The following is a 13,448-nucleotide window of genomic DNA, read 5'->3' on the forward strand; positions in this document are numbered from 1 at the left end:
GTCTAGGTGGCAAGGATAATATTTACGGGGTCGGGATGAAACGAAGGACAGACTAGAATGAAACGGAAAGAGGATGGAAATATAAGGTGGTGAGAGAATAGGGTATTAGATGGATAGGGCGGTGGTAGTGTCGGTCGGTCAGACAAAAGTCGGGTCAGTCGGTGAATGGTGATGATGTGTTGGGTAGGTTTGCATCTCTTTATTTCGCCTTTGCACTTGTCCTTGGCCATACGTCGTCGGATCCACTCTGCAGTCTCCACCCCGCTATCAGACACCAATCCTTATGTAAGCTGGCCTATCAGCTAAAGGTACCTTATCAGGCCGCTTGAAAGATTCCATCTGACGATACTTATCCTCGGGTACCGATGGCCTGATAAGGTACTTTATCAGATAAGGTGATTATGTTAACAGTGTTTTCACATGCCTGAGTAGGTACGTACTTCGTAGGTACAGACCCGTCAATGTATCAATTTCATCTACTTCGTAGGTACTTTTCCACCTCGGCCTTGGAACAAATTTATCAGCTGGCCAACCTCTGAACTAACAATCAAGAACCAGATGCGCTTTTGTTGCCGATAGCCACTGATAACCAGCGTACACCGATCCGGGTTCACCGTTTCAGCAAGATTGCCTAGCTGGCAGCCGTCTCCCCTCTACCACCTCTTAAAACGGCCGGAGAAGGGCGACCGCGAAGACGGAGAAGGCATTTGCGACTGTCCCGGCTCGCACGCCGTCGACGCCTCGTCCCGCACCACCTCGTACACCGTCGCGCACCAGATGCCGCTGCACTCGTTCTCCCCCCCGCAGGGGAAATCGAGGTACTCGGTCGGCAGGGGCTCGGGGCACCCGCACGACTGTGTCACCGTCGATAACATAAGACACATGGGTACAGGGCAGTTCGAGCAGATGTGAGTCGTTTCCGTTATCGTCGGACAGTTTGCGTCGGGGCCACTCATTGTCGGTGTTGCATTGGGTGCTGCTGTCACGTCCTGTGCTGTGACGCGGGCGGTCCTACTCGGCGGTGCATATCAGCTTTACTGGGTCATGTGCTTGCAGTCCGAAGACAGACGGCTTGGGGAACGCGAGGGAGTCGTACTGTGCCAGCAAAATAGCAGTGGTGAGTCGAGCGATCAGTGTCTTCATGACGAATCGTGTGTTTGAAGACGATTTATCGGTTTCGATATTCAGCAGAAGAAGCACGGGAAATTGAGGAATTCCAACTCGAGAATGGAAAAACCGGAGAATCGAAAGTTGAAAATGGAAGGACGGCCGCTCCCCTAAATACCCAACGGCAACGCTCAAAACGATCGACGGCCATGACTTCACACACCTGTTTGCGTTCGCCAAGCCACTCCCATCCAAAACTGTCTCAGTCCTCTTCTCATCCTCGCATTCTTGTGCGTCTAGTCTTCGTCGATCACCACCCACCCATCCCCCAATTCGCCAAGTCTTACAGCCAATGCTCCCCCGCATAATCGCGATCCAATTTGTTGAAGACGCGAGCCTAAAGGACCTAGGCCTATGAGTGAGGTATATCGGATGTCACTACAGCTCGTGCTCCGACCGCCTTTTCACCAGTTACAACGCCAAGGTCGGGTTGTCACTCGAATGATAAATGGTGGTGCGAATCAGAGAGAGTATCCCAACATTGCCCAGACCGTTTGAATATCCTAGCGACGACCGACCACTCAAGACTTGTTCAATAGATGACATGCATGGATGTGGACTGACTTGGAGTATTGGCCATAGAGTCTGCGGGAATGGCTCTCGTCACGTACACATATCGGGACAACCTTTCCGTTTCTTCGAATTGGATCAAGCGGCATCTTGTTGGTCTTATTAGGCCCCAATTTACCCAACATGTAATACACGTGTAGTTGCATTTTAGGGCGAATCTATCAGCTTCGGGCATCAACACCGTCCGGCCGTGTGGAGTGCTCACTCCGGAGTCCGAGCATCCGGCTCTCGGTGTGGGGCTAGACCCGTCACCGAGTAACTCCGTGACAAACGACTGCACAGGTACCGACGAGTTGCCATTCCTGCACCTTCTCCATTTCTCGAGTCCCAACTGCAAGTCCAATTTTGAAGCAGTGATGGCCCGGTGCAGGTATTAGAGTCTGTCAAAACCCACGGATGGACATAATATATTATTATTGTATTGAGACGTAGAACTCTTCATCTGTGATAGAGACTCTAGGCAGACAAAGGTGATTTCACCAAACATTGAGGCTCTCTTTTCGAGGGCGCACACTTTTATTTTTCTCGTTTCCGTCCTCCCTGGCCGGCCTTGATATTACTTGACGACATTGCCATAGGGACGGCCGGAAGTCCGGAAGCCTAAAGGGGTTCCTCTCTGTGCTACTCACGCAGCCGACGGCTAATGGTCTTTAGCGTCTTGCGGATCGAAGCCATCTCGGCGGCGATGGCCTCCAGGGCCTGCACTTGAGCCTCGGCGACCTCGCCCGACCGACGCTCCGTGGTCTTGTCTTGAGCGGAAGGCAAGGCGCGGTCCCAACGGTGGGCGGCGAGGGTAATTTTTAGCTTGGTCTGCATCTTGATAGCATGGTGCTACAAAGGGTTAGCGCTATGCCTTTGCGTCCGGTGACCACCTCACGTACCCGCAGCTTATCGCCCATGCCTCTCTCAGCGGCCCGAACGAGGATCTTCTGCAGCATTATGGCTGCCTTCTTGGCATTCACAGATAACTGTAAAGTGAAGGTTAGTGAATTACTGGCCGGCGGAGATATCATAGAGAAAAGGTATGACTATACAGCGACGCACGGCCTGCTGTTATTAGACTGACAATGGTCACATTTATTCGACAATTCTAAGAAGAACGTTAGACTATGAATGTCAAACGGAGCCGCCAAACCACTGACTAGTACTGTCCCGGCACGAGCGGAAGTTGATGCTAGCCATGGAGTTCTCGAAATCGATTTTGGTCAAATGGCTAGCGCAACGGCAGCAAGGGTCTCGGAGGTCACCACCAGTGCCGTCGTCAATCACCTGCTGTCGGTTGCCAGAGGTGGATTGCGGCGACGGACTGACTGCCGCCTCACCACCTGCATCCGGCTCGCTAGAACTCGAGCGCTTGGTGACACTGGCAGCAATCCTGCGGGCAAAGCGCCTTCTGGCCCGGAGAAGACGAGGCGACAGGCCATTGGGCGTGTTGTAACGCGATTTGTTGGGGCTGCCAGCCATTGTCGCTGATGATGCTATCCATGGACTGTTGTTAATGGAGAACCTTGGATATAATGGGTAGGCGACCACCTTGGGTTCTGAGAGAGCCTTGGGTTTCTTACGGGAGAGGTTGATTATATAGTTGGAAATAAGAAAGACGTGATATGGGCTGCTGCTGCTGGTCAGCACTGGGCCACCTGACAACTCGATAAGTCACTTTCGACTTCATGGGACACGATAAATGGTTTGACGCTGTAGGAAAACATCACAAGATGGCTTCTTACCTCCCGTTACTGGTGATGGGCAGGGAAAAGAGGAAAATGGGGATACTGTTGTGGTATAAGATTGTGAGATACCACCTAGGCCCTAAGCCCTGATATGGTAAGTTGTGGCCGCTCCTTCCTCTTAATCCCATCATGAGAAAGGAAGGAAGGTGGTTGCCTTATTCGATGAATGGGCAAGAATTTCGTTCTTTCTATGATCTTACCTTCACAAATCTGTTGCCCTTCCTCAAGATGGGCTGTATATGGTCGGCAGTAGAGCAGAGGGAAGTCTAGCCAGGGGTAGGGGAACAGAGGTCGGCTCAAGTAACCACCAACAGCATAAGCACAATGCGAAGTGTTGCGGCCGCCATATCAAGGTCATGTCAAGGGTTCATGTCAGTACTCTCTCGGCCTTTCTATACTGCTGACAATTGCCAAGTCCCATCCATCTTCCAAGAAATATCGCAAGATATATCATACATGGAGAAAGACACTGAAGGACCAAGGCCAAGCCAGCGATGTTCTCAACTTCAGTGATCGGTCACATCGGATTATCATATCCAACATGTAATCCGGCTTCATCTTTCGCCCAAATCTCCCATCACACAACCAGCTTCCACATCGATATCCCACCAAGACCTATGCCATACCGCTAGCCACACCTAAGAGCAAGCAGGCAGAGCACGGACACTGGTGGAAGTACGATGCAGCTCTACCTCGGCAGCACGGCGGCGCACCAGGCCGGGCAGGACCTGGCCGCCAGCCTTGTTCCAGCGAGGCAGCTCCTGGGCAGCGACGGTGTTGGGGCTCTCTCCGGCGTTGAGGCGGCGGATCAGAGTCGACGTGCTGGTGGCGCCGCAGCCGACGTTGAAGGCCCAGCTGACCAGGGCGCCGTACTGGTTCGCATTCAGGACGACGGACGAGGCCGTCTGCATCGTGATGCAGTTCTGGTAGGTCTGGGTGGATATGGTTGGTCAGGGGTCAAGCTTGCAGAACGGGAAAGAAGAAAAGATAGAAGAGAGAAATAGGGGGAGGCTGTCCAGGTAGAATGACAACAGAGAAGGCGACGTTTTATGAAGTGCAAAGGGGATAGACTCACCGCTAGGTCGCTCCGAAGGAGACGCTCGCCGTTGGCAACGGACAGGGGAATTGGGTAAGGGACGTCAGAGCAGCTCGAGTCGCGGCAGAGGTGGCCGTATCCGACGGTGGGGAGGCCGACGGGGTCGCGGTCTTTACAGTGTTAGCCAGGAATATAGAAATAATGTCTGAATAACAAGGGAACTGGGTGATGTAACGTAGAAGGGAACGCACAAATGTTGGGCCTCCATCCCTCAAACTCCTTGATGAGGTTAAGAGCCGCGGAATTGATAGCCGGGCCGACGCACTGCGCCTGTACTTGGACGGCGCCCAGTGCCAGGAGGGCGAGCTGCTTGAAAGAGACCATTATGAAACGGAAAGGGGAAGTAGTCGACGGGATGCTCAGATGTGACGGCACCGTGTAAGATCTTGGTATTCAGTGACCGTTTGAGATGTAAATCTGTTCGTCAATGTAGATCCAGGCTTCTTCTACCAGACATTTGCTGGTCCTCTCCTATTTATACACAATTCCTCTCAATCATGCTGAGACGACGACCTAGAGCACCTTCCGAATCGAGACCAGCAAGTCTTTCGCGAGGCATCTAAGCAAGCCGAATCTCGCCATCGTCATTGCATGCAAGGTCCATGCAGCCCCCCTCCAAGCCATCAAGCGGAGCCGCCCGCAGGTCCTACCTTTGCCGTGCCCGTGGGTGGGGTGTTGTCGATCACTGCCGATGGCGGCCTGCGCGAGACTTTGGAGGTTGGCCGCAGTCAAAGGGGCTCGGCATACATACACACTCATAGCCTAGGAAGCCGATAGGAAGGTGGTTGTAGAATGATAAGAATTGGCGAATCACCAATCTCCAAGTCTCGGCAGTTGCCCCTTCACTCCAGTAGAACTGGTAGGATGCGGCAATCGGTCGTACATCTATCCAGATTGGTGACCATGAATAGTCTGAAAGGGCGCATAATTGCGGAACCGACCCCTGCAGATAATGGTGGGGTGGGCCAGAGACGGACGCCAGGAGAGGATAGTTGAGTTGCCTATCCAAGCATATCCAAACATGTGCTATCCATTGAGGTAGAGGCATTTAGGGGTGTGGCCTCGCGTCGAACTGCGACACGGCTTCGGGGCCCAACACCTGAACTTGATCGGGAAGGTCGGTATGGAAAACCAGCACACGACGCAGTATGGCGGGGTCGAATACGCGGCTGGGGATTAACGTCTCTCTGGGCGCTCTAAGACACAAGGCCTCCTGGTTAGGCGTTTCGACGAGACGGCGCGAGGCACCTCAAGGAAGACGCAGGAGGATTCTGCATCTCGGGAGAGCGGACTTGTAGCTCTTGTCACCGGGCGCTCTGGCGTCCTGACTGGCTCAGACTGGGAGAAACGGGTAACATAGAATTGGTGCTTCGTGTGAACAAGCGCAGCTTCCTCCGCTGGGGAGACGAAGAGTTGAAACTGGACCGCAAGTCGTCGTTAGGTCCGACGTGCGCCGATGGCACACGAATGGCACGGCCATGGGAGCTCCCTGGCGCGTTCATCTCAAGCTGCACGAGTTTCTGACGTCTCACGAAGATTCTAGCGACCAATACTCTCTTGGTCAACAGAATATGTCCTAATTCTCAGTGCCCATTGCGCAAGCTTAGAGTCCGGCAGCCGGTGCTAGATGTTGAGGGGGAAGGATGGAATCTTGAGCTGGTGAGAGATGAGATCCCGGGTAATCGGCTTACTAATCACTTGATTACCAAGCATTTCCTTCAGGTCACGGAACATCTTCTTGTAACATCAGTGATTACATGTAACGATCATAAAGATGTTTTTATTAATAAGTCTTCTGCCTGCGGCCACGGCAGGCGTAATTGCTTAAGTTCTACTACCCCGCTTTAGGCCAGGTCACCTGACCTGCCTATTATTCTTCAGAAACCTGCTTATAAGCGGCCTCTGCACTGATCCAAGCCGTCTGCCAAAGTAGGTTTTTGTTACAGGGGAACGGTCCCAGGGCGAACTGAATATACGGCAAGTCCTTACTATGGACGAGATTCGGAAAATCGTCTGTCGATTGGCCGTGGATGCTGCGGGCTGCCTCGCGCCAGAACGGCTACTTGGCTAGGTTGCTCCAGTCCGTCTCTTGGCCTACTGGGATCTAGTAATACGTTAATCTAGAGGGCCCCGGAGAGACCCAGGCTATCATCACGTTATTTTCCATGATAAGAGCGTTCCTCTCGAAGATCCTCCCGGCCCTACTAATAGCAGCGATCTCCGGAAGACCTTTGATTTCCGCGGGCAGACATACTAGAGCGTTATCGTTATCAAGTTCTCGTTGCTCCTAATAGATTAAGAGGCGCGTTCTTCCGACTGCACCATTTGGTTATTCCGACTATAGTTCCAATCAGGACGACGATGACGACGACGACGACGACGACGACGACGAAGAAGAAAAGACTTACTGCTACTGCTACTATTAGCTTCGCTCGAATAAACAAGCTATCTGTTAATTAAGTCCAAGCGATCGGATTAATCTAACTTGATATAAAGACGTTAGAGTGGTTTATAACCGTAGTTCCGCACGGTCTACGTTGTATATATATCTGAACTATAGTTGGAATAACTAAGTGGTATAGTCGGAATAACGATCAAGTTAAAGCGAGCGAGTTTAGTCGGAGTAGAAGCAAGCGCTCGCCTTACCTTAGTAGTTACTAGTAGGAGTCGTTCTATGAAAGACCTGGGCACTGGTCTAGCTATTAAGCCGATAGTATTCGAAGGCAGAGATAAAAGGTGTATCTGGGTTAGTTCGCCAGGCTTGCTTCAAGGTTTTGCTTATTCCATTCCCCTCCTTAGAGAGCAGTTTGCTCTTATAGGAGCGCACTCTTCCAGCATGTACGAGACGGACAATCTCTACTGCTTGACAATCTTTACTGCTTGACAATCTCCACTGCTTGACAATCGCTACTGCTTGACAATCTCTACTGCTTGACAATCTCTACTGCTTGACAAATGATCTCTACTGCTTGACAATCTCTACTGCTTGACAAATGATCTCTACTGCTTGACAATCTCTTCTGCTTGACAAGCAGATAGACCGGGCAGATTAGGCCACGCAGGACAGCGTGACATGATCTACGAGTCGGCGCCCTGGCGGAAGTACGACGACAAGTCACTGCGGCATTGTCCGTGGTGGAACTCTTCAACTCGTCGATGATGCAGCGTGGTCTTGTCCTTTCCAGGGTCTTTCACCCGGAGCAGGCGGCTAAGTGGTCGTCGCGCCATGTCTTGAAGCCCACCGGTTCTCGAGTATCCATCTGTACGAGTCCCTGGGTCATGCCGCCTATGGTCTGTTGATGCGGTCCCTTAAGGGGGTGGTTCGGCCAGGCATTTCCTCCTCTGCTTCTTGCTTTCCGTTCTCCACCTGGTCCTTGGTCAAGTAACTGGCCAAGAAGCCAAGACATGGCCCCTTGAGTCGACAGTCGAAGAGCGAGTGGTTACTACCTTCAAGTTCAGATGTAATCATTTGTATGCCAGGCTCACCCCCCATCTCGAGAGATACTGCGCCAACTTAGCAGAATCACTACTGCAACCCAGTCATAGATATGGCCAACCCGTCCACCTACCTGATCTCCCTCACATCCGGTCAAGATCCCGACATCCTTGTCAACGCAGCTGCCTGAACCTCCGTTCCTCGCTGGACGACCTCACCCGAGGACTTGTTTCCGGGGCGAGCGAGGCTGCTACGGGACAAACCGTCTTTATTAACGGGGTATCCTGCTACCTCGATGAACTTGCTCCTAGATTTTACTCCCTCCTGGCCCGTCCGGGATCGCAGACGTAATTGGGATACATGTACTTGGGCAACGACCAGAAAAGAAAGAAAAAAAGCCACGAGAACCCGATCGCCTTGCCAATCCATCCGTTGTTCGCCCTCTCGTAATACCTGGGTGCCCACTTCTTCATCGCCTCCTGCGCGGCGATCTCTGCGATGATGCCAAAGTAGCTCAGCGTCCACCACCAAACCTCCTCCCAATACGCGCACTTCCACCCGGCCCACCAGGACGTCTGCGCATGGAACCACGCGCTCACCCCGAAGATGAGCCCGTTCACCAACCACCGCCGCCAGGGTTCTCCTTCTCCCTTGCCCCGTCCCATCCTCCACCCGTCGTCGTCGCCCTCTCGCCTGGTGATGCCCAACATGCGCGCGACGTAGAGGGCGTACCCCGTCAGCGTGCCGTCCGTGTCGTCCTCTCGCCTGGCGATGCCCACGAGCCGCGCGATCAGGAGAGCGTACCCTTTCAGCGTCCGATAGATCAGCCGATCGAAGTACTTGACCCAGAAGCGCCTGATGGAATACGACTCCCGCACGTGCCCGAACATGGGCGGCCACTCGTGCGGCTCGTCGAGCCCGATGCCCACGCAAATCACGGAGAAGACCGCGTGGCCGGACGTATAGACGGCGTACGCCGACCAGAACGCCTCGAACACCATCTGGGTCCGGATCAGGCACTCGCGGAAAAATTGCGATGCCGTCATGCTAGGCAGCCGACGGAATAAGACTTCCTTTCCCGGGGCGTAATCCTCATATCCCGGACCGATCGTCTTGTCCCAGATGATCGGCTTGACCCAAAACTCGGCGAAGAGGAGGAGCACCGCCATGGCCGAGCGGCGCGCGAGGAAGCGGACCCGCGGTTCGCGGCACACCACGCCGACCCGGCTCCCGAAGCTGTGCGGAGGGGTGTCTTGGGGCCCCAAGGCCTCCTCTTTCTCCCCGTCGACCAGCACCGGAACCTGCGGCGCGACCATGTTGGTCCCGACGCGCCTCAAGTTGGACAGGATCTTGTACGACGCTCTGACTTGGTCCAGCCAGGAACCTCCAGCCGGCGGGGGCTTTTGTTTTTCGAGAATGAGGACGACGCCAAAGTGCATCATGGTGATGGTGACGGCCTTGGTCACCAAGTCGGCCACATACCAGTCAAAGTATTGCGGCAGGAAGAAAAAGGACGCGAGCCCCGGTTTGTGTTGAATGTAGCGGATGCCGCGCCAGAACTGCAAAAGCAGGGCGCCGAACGGCACCAGGCGGTATTTTTGAGGGGTGTACAGGCTGGCGAGGGCTAGAAGGGAATTCGTCACCAGGACGGTGGCAGGGTGGTCTGTGAAGTCCCACATATTGAATCGGGGGATCGCAAGGATGATGCGATGGGAGTTTGTTCGATCGAGTCGGACACCAGTGACTGTCGCTTTCCTGGGCAATTGCCCAGGATGATAGGGCTCCTTATATATTCGTACCCAACCTGGCGCTCCTCGAAAACGGAACGCCACGGACAGCCTCGAACGACACGTCTAAACCTACTGTATACGATTGAGTTTAGTTTCGAATGTAACTTTTCTGCATCTTGTGCTCAATGTTACCGTCAGTGTTGGAGTAATGAATAGGACGGCAGGCGAAGCCCTTGTTCGCGTGTTGACGCGCGATGGTAGAAGATGTTTGACGCGCGACAGTTGAGACCCATAAGCAGGTCTCTGTCCTCGAACCTGAAAGCAGGATGTACAGGCAAAAATCGTCGTCTGAATGAGATGGACGAGGCGAATATCACGAAATGGTCTTCGTTTTTTTACTTTGTGTGTGCGCGCGAGGCGGCAAGCCTCCCAACTCTGTTTGGACGTAGCCACAAAAGGTTGACCCACGAAGGCGCAAGTGGGCGTTCAGATGCTGAAGGTACTTTGGGTATATCATTAAATCAATGGCTATGAGATGCAGAGAACAATGCCTGCGCACAAACCAGGACAAGCTAGACGATTAGGGCGTGAGGCGAAAAACGGGAAGATAACCAGACTCATGGCCGAACTGCCATCTTTATCAGCGCGTCGACCGAACCGGCTGTCAACCCAGCGAAGAAGCTGAAGGTTATCCGGTCATCCAGCTGCCGCTGGACGTCTCGCCGGATTGTTGGGAATCAATCTCTTCAATACCTCCACATGTCTGGCCTGGGCCTTGTGCTGTAGCTCGGTGACACCGCGCTTGTCCGTCCTCCGCCGGCCGTTTGAGTATATGACGGTGAAATCGGGTATGGTCTCGCCCGGCTTGACCGTGGATAGCGGCGTGATCGTGCAATTCTAGTACCTAATCAGCTGCGGCATTCAATACGGTGACGCTTCAGGGTGACGCACCTTTCCCACTTTTGCGCCGCGACCAATACGTGCTTTCACGCCGACAACAGTCCCCTCGCCAATCTCCGTCCCGCCAGCTTCGACAACCGAGCCGGATTCCACAGTGACATAGTCCCCTAGTACCACGCCGCCACTGGTCTCGTCGCCATCGGTCGAGCCAACATGGGTGCGTTCGTGGACGATGCAGCGGCGGCCCACGAGGATGCTGCCGCTCGTGGATTCGAGTCTAGCGCGAGGGTGTATTACGCTCTCGGACTGTATCGTGATGGAATGGGTGCCTGTCAGGATGCTGTTGTCGGAGACCTTGGCCGAAGAGGAAGCATTGACAGGAGCTTGGGGTCCCGCGTTGGAGATGGGAGAGAGGATGGAGCGACGTTTGCTGCTGCTGGAGGACATGGCGGCGTGAGTTTCGAAGACCCGGTCTCCAAGCAATTGCGTTATCTAGGTGGATGTAGGCGTGGCATTCTTGTCGACACTCCACGTAGGAGTTGCTGGGGTCGGGTCGAGGTCGAAGTCGAGGTCGAGGTCGACTTGTAGCTCTACCTTTCCTCAGTTAGGTAAGCAACGAGCAATGCAAGTAAAGGGTCAGGTCGGTAATGGTTAGATGCATCAACACTCACGCGTGGAAACACGTGACTTTATGAACATCCAAGGTCGATTGGCCAATCAATGACGGTACATTCTTAAGCCTTTTGGCACTTTGCCTCCAGTTCCTCGTTTGGCCGAACTGACCGAAATCCCTCCCAAGCATCATCACACCTTCCATACCCCGACCATGGCCGCCCCACGACGGCTACCCGCGCAGGCCGCGCAAGCTGCGCGTAACTATGCCACCGTACGATCATACGGAGGTCTCAAGGACCAAGACCGCATCTTCCAGAACCTGCTCGGCCGAATGCCACCAACCCTAGCTTCGGCCCGGAAGATGGGTGACTGGCACAAGACGAAGGAGATCCTCCTCAAGGGCGACGACTGGATCATCAGCGAGATCAAGGCGTCCGGGCTCCGTGGACGAGGAGGTGCTGGCTTCCCGTCTGGGCTCAAATGGGTAAGGTTACGATTTCTGCGGGTGGCCTGAATATAGACCGAGCTTCGGTTGCGTGAGGTTGTGGATATGCTGACGAATGGGATTTTCTTTTGATGTAGTCGTTTATGAACTTCAAGGACTGGGACAAGGACGACAAGCCACGATACCTAGTGGTCAACGCCGACGAGGGCGAGCCCGGCACATGCAAGGACCGCGAGATTATGCGAAAGGACCCCCACAAGCTCCTCGAGGGCTGCCTGGTGGCCGGGCGGGCGATGAACGCCAGTGCGGCGTACATCTACATCCGAGGCGAATTCTACAACGAGGCGGCGGTCCTGCAGACGGCCATCAACGAGGCGTACAAGGAAGGGCTGATTGGCAAGAACGCGTGCGGATCCGGGTACGACTTTGACATCTACCTCCACCGCGGCGCCGGAGCGTACGTCTGCGGCGAGGAGACGTCGCTGATCGAGTCGCTGGAGGGCAAGCCGGGCAAGCCGCGGCTCAAGCCGCCGTTCCCGGCGTCGGTGGGCCTCTTCGGGTGCCCCTCGACGGTGGCCAACGTCGAGACGGTGGCGGTGGCGCCGACCATCTGCCGACGCGGCGGCAACTGGTTCGCCGGGTTCGGGCGGGAGCGCAACTCGGGCACCAAGCTGTTCTGCATCTCGGGCCACGTCAACAACCCGGTGACGGTGGAGGAGGAGATGTCGATCCCGCTGCGCGAGCTCATCGACAAGCACTGCGGCGGGGTGCGCGGCGGGTGGGACAACCTGATGGCGGTGATCCCCGGCGGGTCGTCGACGCCCATCCTGCCCAAGTCCATCTGCGACGACCAGCTGATGGACTTTGACGCGCTCAAGGACAGCCAGTCGGGCCTCGGCACGGCGGCGGTCATCGTCATGGACAAGAGCACCGACGTGGTGCGGGCCATTAGCCGGCTGTCGGCCTTCTACCAGCACGAGTCGTGCGGCCAGTGCACGCCCTGCCGCGAGGGCAGCAAGTGGACGTACCAGATTATGCAGCGCTTCGAGAAGGGCCAGGGCCGGCCGCGGGAGATTGACATGCTCCAGGAGCTGACCAAGCAAGTCGAGGGCCACACCATTTGCGGTATGTTTACCTTGCTGTCGTTTTTCTTCCCTGTACTAACATCTGAACAGCTCTGGGTGAGGCGTTCGCCTGGCCTCTGCAGGGACTGATCCGCCACTTCCGCCCCGAGCTCGAGAAGAGAATGGCCGAGTACGCCGAGCAGGTCGGCGGCACGGCGCTTGCGGGTGGATGGAATCCTCAGGCCCGTGCCGAGGGCAAGCTGGTGGCTCCCGGCCAGTAGAGCTCGACATGGTCTGGGATCGAAGAAGCAAAGATAGAGGCGACGAAATGATGGAGCCGGGGGATATAGCATTGGCGGCCAAGAGGGCTTTGTAAATAACTACTTTTGCGCCTTTTTTCCTTTACTTGAGTCTTTCATAAAGTCTTTCGACTGCCAATAGTCCCATTGTGGTCCTCTGTATGCTGATCTGGCCATTGTTAGGCCATCACGGAGCACTGAGCAGACCACACGATCCATCATTTGTGCCATTTGGACAGACTTGATACAGTTTTGTCGACTTACTGTATTCTGATCTGTCTCTGGGGTAGAAATATGCACTCTGGCGTCGCTTTTGACCATCTCGGACCCAGGATTCCGACCCCTGTCCTGGACTCGATTGACCAGATTATCTCCTAGGCAATTGGTAGGAAATTT

At 54.6% G+C, this 13,448-nt stretch overlaps 9 protein-coding genes across 9 annotated transcripts; 4 read left to right on the forward strand and 5 right to left on the reverse strand.

Annotated features, from left to right (window-relative positions):
- Positions 1-290: 290 nt before the first annotated feature.
- Positions 291-1,242, reverse strand: ACRALDRAFT_2034602 (uncharacterized protein). The gene is made up of 2 exons (XM_071020757.1): positions 1,097-1,242; positions 291-1,011 (listed from the first exon to the last, which is right to left on the reverse strand). Exons 1-2 carry the CDS (start codon positions 1,141-1,143, stop codon positions 654-656), a joined length of 405 nt encoding a protein of 134 aa, XP_070874543.1. The 5' UTR covers positions 1,144-1,242; the 3' UTR covers positions 291-653.
- Positions 1,243-1,539: 297 nt separating this feature from the next.
- Positions 1,540-2,086, forward strand: ACRALDRAFT_2019278 (uncharacterized protein; the record flags this gene model as incomplete). Its single annotated transcript, XM_071019966.1, has 6 exons — positions 1,540-1,659; positions 1,707-1,721; positions 1,752-1,829; positions 1,878-1,927; positions 1,956-1,970; positions 2,020-2,086. 6 exons carry the CDS (start codon positions 1,540-1,542, stop codon positions 2,084-2,086), a joined length of 345 nt encoding a protein of 114 aa, XP_070874544.1.
- A 272-nt stretch (positions 2,087-2,358) lies between these two features.
- Positions 2,359-3,446, reverse strand: ACRALDRAFT_211266 (uncharacterized protein; the record flags this gene model as incomplete). The annotated part of the gene is made up of 5 exons (XM_071023590.1): positions 2,359-2,553; positions 2,619-2,705; positions 2,782-2,787; positions 2,860-3,368; positions 3,398-3,446. The coding sequence occupies 5 exons, from the start codon at positions 3,444-3,446 to the stop codon at positions 2,359-2,361; spliced, it is 846 nt and encodes a 281-aa protein (XP_070874545.1).
- Positions 3,447-3,479: 33 nt separating this feature from the next.
- Positions 3,480-4,014, forward strand: ACRALDRAFT_211265 (uncharacterized protein; the record flags this gene model as incomplete). Its single annotated transcript, XM_071023589.1, has 4 exons — positions 3,480-3,527; positions 3,606-3,709; positions 3,769-3,838; positions 3,883-4,014. 4 exons carry the CDS (start codon positions 3,480-3,482, stop codon positions 4,012-4,014), a joined length of 354 nt encoding a protein of 117 aa, XP_070874546.1.
- ACRALDRAFT_2135824 (glycoside hydrolase family 24 protein) lies at positions 3,803-4,994 on the reverse strand. Its single transcript, XM_071024105.1, has 3 exons — positions 4,755-4,994; positions 4,543-4,673; positions 3,803-4,399 (listed from the first exon to the last, which is right to left on the reverse strand). The coding sequence occupies exons 1-3, from the start codon at positions 4,885-4,887 to the stop codon at positions 4,106-4,108; spliced, it is 558 nt and encodes a 185-aa protein (XP_070874547.1). The 5' UTR covers positions 4,888-4,994; the 3' UTR covers positions 3,803-4,105.
- A 521-nt stretch (positions 4,995-5,515) lies between these two features.
- ACRALDRAFT_2019281 (uncharacterized protein) lies at positions 5,516-6,989 on the forward strand (the record flags this gene model as incomplete). The annotated part of the gene is made up of 9 exons (XM_071019967.1): positions 5,516-5,554; positions 5,606-5,719; positions 5,785-5,914; positions 5,947-6,136; positions 6,171-6,222; positions 6,274-6,312; positions 6,481-6,516; positions 6,546-6,643; positions 6,908-6,989. The coding sequence occupies 9 exons, from the start codon at positions 5,516-5,518 to the stop codon at positions 6,987-6,989; spliced, it is 780 nt and encodes a 259-aa protein (XP_070874548.1).
- A 1,324-nt stretch (positions 6,990-8,313) lies between these two features.
- ACRALDRAFT_2027258 (uncharacterized protein) lies at positions 8,314-9,678 on the reverse strand (the record flags this gene model as incomplete). The annotated part of the gene is made up of 1 exon (XM_071020451.1): positions 8,314-9,678. One exon carries the CDS (start codon positions 9,676-9,678, stop codon positions 8,314-8,316), a length of 1,365 nt encoding a protein of 454 aa, XP_070874549.1.
- Positions 9,679-10,446: 768 nt separating this feature from the next.
- Positions 10,447-11,067, reverse strand: ACRALDRAFT_2084753 (uncharacterized protein; the record flags this gene model as incomplete). The annotated part of the gene is made up of 2 exons (XM_071022456.1): positions 10,447-10,626; positions 10,681-11,067. Coding segments are annotated over 2 exons (567 nt in total), but the record flags the coding sequence as incomplete, so codon positions are not given.
- Positions 11,068-11,382: 315 nt separating this feature from the next.
- ACRALDRAFT_1051109 (uncharacterized protein) lies at positions 11,383-13,366 on the forward strand. The gene is made up of 3 exons (XM_071015673.1): positions 11,383-11,728; positions 11,827-12,814; positions 12,865-13,366. The coding sequence occupies exons 1-3, from the start codon at positions 11,456-11,458 to the stop codon at positions 13,032-13,034; spliced, it is 1,431 nt and encodes a 476-aa protein (XP_070874551.1). The 5' UTR covers positions 11,383-11,455; the 3' UTR covers positions 13,035-13,366.
- The last annotated feature ends 82 nt before the right edge of the window (positions 13,367-13,448 follow it).

The sequence above is a fragment of the Sodiomyces alcalophilus genome, assembly GCF_042370955.1.
Source record: "Sodiomyces alcalophilus JCM 7366 unplaced genomic scaffold ACRALscaffold_4, whole genome shotgun sequence".
Classification (NCBI taxonomy): domain Eukaryota; kingdom Fungi; phylum Ascomycota; class Sordariomycetes; order Glomerellales; family Plectosphaerellaceae; genus Sodiomyces; species Sodiomyces alcalophilus.

Excerpts from the sequence above, each read along its gene's own strand:
- ACRALDRAFT_2034602 (XM_071020757.1), bottom strand. The coding sequence starts at position 1,143 with ATGAAGACACTGATCGCTCGACTCACCACTGCTATTTTGCTGGCACA. Across the intron at positions 1,012-1,096 it reads ACTGCTATTTTGCTGGCACA|GACCGCCCGCGTCACAGCAC; the intron begins GTACGACTCCCT and ends ACCGCCGAGTAG.
- ACRALDRAFT_1051109 (XM_071015673.1), top strand. The coding sequence starts at position 11,456 with ATGGCCGCCCCACGACGGCTACCCGCGCAGGCCGCGCAAGCTGCGCGT. Across the intron at positions 11,729-11,826 it reads TCCCGTCTGGGCTCAAATGG|TCGTTTATGAACTTCAAGGA; the intron begins GTAAGGTTACGA and ends CTTTTGATGTAG. Across the intron at positions 12,815-12,864 it reads CGAGGGCCACACCATTTGCG|CTCTGGGTGAGGCGTTCGCC; the intron begins GTATGTTTACCT and ends ACATCTGAACAG.
- ACRALDRAFT_2135824 (XM_071024105.1), bottom strand. The coding sequence starts at position 4,887 with ATGGTCTCTTTCAAGCAGCTCGCCCTCCTGGCACTGGGCGCCGTCCAA. Across the intron at positions 4,674-4,754 it reads GGGATGGAGGCCCAACATTT|ACCGCGACCCCGTCGGCCTC; the intron begins GTGCGTTCCCTT and ends AACACTGTAAAG. Across the intron at positions 4,400-4,542 it reads TCCTTCGGAGCGACCTAGCG|ACCTACCAGAACTGCATCAC; the intron begins GTGAGTCTATCC and ends ATATCCACCCAG.